General features: G+C 37.4%; 1 protein-coding gene across 2 annotated transcripts; it reads right to left on the bottom strand.

Moving 5' to 3' along the window:
- Nucleotides 1-211: 211 nt before the first annotated feature.
- LOC117901121 lies at nt 212-607 on the bottom strand. 2 transcript variants are annotated; one of them, XM_034811758.1, is made up of 2 exons: nt 522-607; nt 212-464 (listed from the first exon to the last, which is right to left on the bottom strand). In XM_034811758.1, the coding sequence occupies exon 2, from the start codon at nt 449-451 to the stop codon at nt 302-304; it is 150 nt and encodes a 49-aa protein (XP_034667649.1). In that variant the 5' UTR covers nt 452-464; nt 522-607; the 3' UTR covers nt 212-301. The 2 variants fall into 2 exon arrangements, with proteins under 2 accessions (XP_034667649.1, XP_034667650.1); XM_034811759.1 differs by having other exon boundaries at nt 212-467.
- Between the last annotated feature and the right edge of the window lie 1,118 nt (nt 608-1,725).

The raw sequence follows: 1,725 nt of genomic DNA on the forward strand, positions 1-1,725 counted from the left end.
CCATTGCCGCCTGCTGACGGATGTTCATTCAAATCACAGTCAATTGGAAGTTAGTCGCTTGTCCGCCAGAGATTTTCCCCCTCACTCACCTGCAATTGTGTGCATAAATTTAAAGGATTTTGTTTTGTCTTTTCCACTCAATGATAATTGATCGAATGATCTTCGAATGGCTGAAAGGGGAAGCCTAAATAATACACAAACGAACTCCAAGTGCTTTCGACCACGCTTAAAATTATTATTATTCTAATTTGAAGAAAGAAAGTCTCTCATTTTGCCAGTATAATTTTGAATGCAGGTGCTCCTAAAATAACATGCGTATCATTTTGGGCACAAAGCGTATCAGGGCACAGGTCACCGCAAATAATAAAATGTTCGCCTTCACCTCCAATTTGGCACGTTCCTCGGCCTCACGCGAACCGTGATGCATAAAGTGTGGCAATGCAGGCATCATTTTGATTGTGGAGCTGCTGAAATTGATTTACTTTCATTTTACTACTATTCAGTTGTATACTTTAACTTACGTTTGAAAAGTTCTTTCAAATTAGTTGTAATTTATTTTGTTAGCTGCTTCGTGCGACTGTCGAGAAAGTTATGAGAAAATGGCTCTTACAAATCTTTGGCACGTAAATCAGGGCTAGGTTTGAAACCAGAAACCAGGTCTACTTGGGTCATAAAAATACCAAAATCTTACAATTAAAGTTCAGGTTTTATTCTACTATTGAAAGTGAACGGATACGGGTTTGGAATCATTTCTTTTTTTTTTTTTTTGATATTTAAACGCTACAGCGAAATTGGTTGGTCGCAGAGATGAGTCCGCATTGACCAGATACTTCAGTCTTGTGTTGAATATTATAAAAAGTTACTGAAAATTTTGAACTCAAAAAAGAGTTGTTTGCCGAACGAACACTAGAATTAGAATGTGGAATCATTTCTATAAACCAAATTAAATTCTGTTTTCAATATATTATATTTTTATTTTGATTGCATTTGTTTGGTTACACGTAAATTTAGGAACAGCTGATTGAGATGATTAACGGCTTGGGAACTAAGAACTTGGGCGTCCCCAATGTCATATAACAGAACATCCTGGATTATAGAACAAAACACTTCTTATATTAATTACAAATTTGTTAAACAAATGTAGTACGTTCAGACGAAATCAACCAGACGTAATCAACTATAATTCTGTGTTTAAATTTCGTAATAGTTGCTGCTGTTTGCATTAAAATTCTTTCAATTATTTATTTACTGATTTTATTTTAATTAATAACAAGATCAATAAAATACTGTCTAAGAAATAGCCCCATCCCTATGGGCTCTTTTTTTGAATATTAAGCATTATTTTTAAGTTAAGTGAAATCTGCCATTCTTGTGCATTCCTAGAGGTGAAGAAAATGTTTCTTATGAGGGAATGATCGTTCCAAAATAACCCACTGCGTTTGGTCTGAGGCCTAAGTCAAAGACTTACCATGTTTAGCGGCCATTAGTCTGAGCAGATTCCGGTGCACATTTTTCCTAGGCAATGGCACGTGTTTGGACCGCAAGCAGATGAATTCCTGCTGCAGTGGAACGAACACAGGAGAGTATTGGACAACCTGCAAGGACAACGAATTATGAGGCAGGCGTCCACTCAGAGAGCAGTTTCGCACTACGCCGGAGGGGGTACACTACGTCTGGGGGCACAGGCTCCAAAGCAAAACTGCAATTCGTCCTCGGGGTCTTTTT

This window comes from Drosophila subobscura, chromosome U (assembly GCF_008121235.1).
Source record: "Drosophila subobscura isolate 14011-0131.10 chromosome U, UCBerk_Dsub_1.0, whole genome shotgun sequence".
NCBI lineage: Eukaryota > Metazoa > Arthropoda > Insecta > Diptera > Drosophilidae > Drosophila > Drosophila subobscura.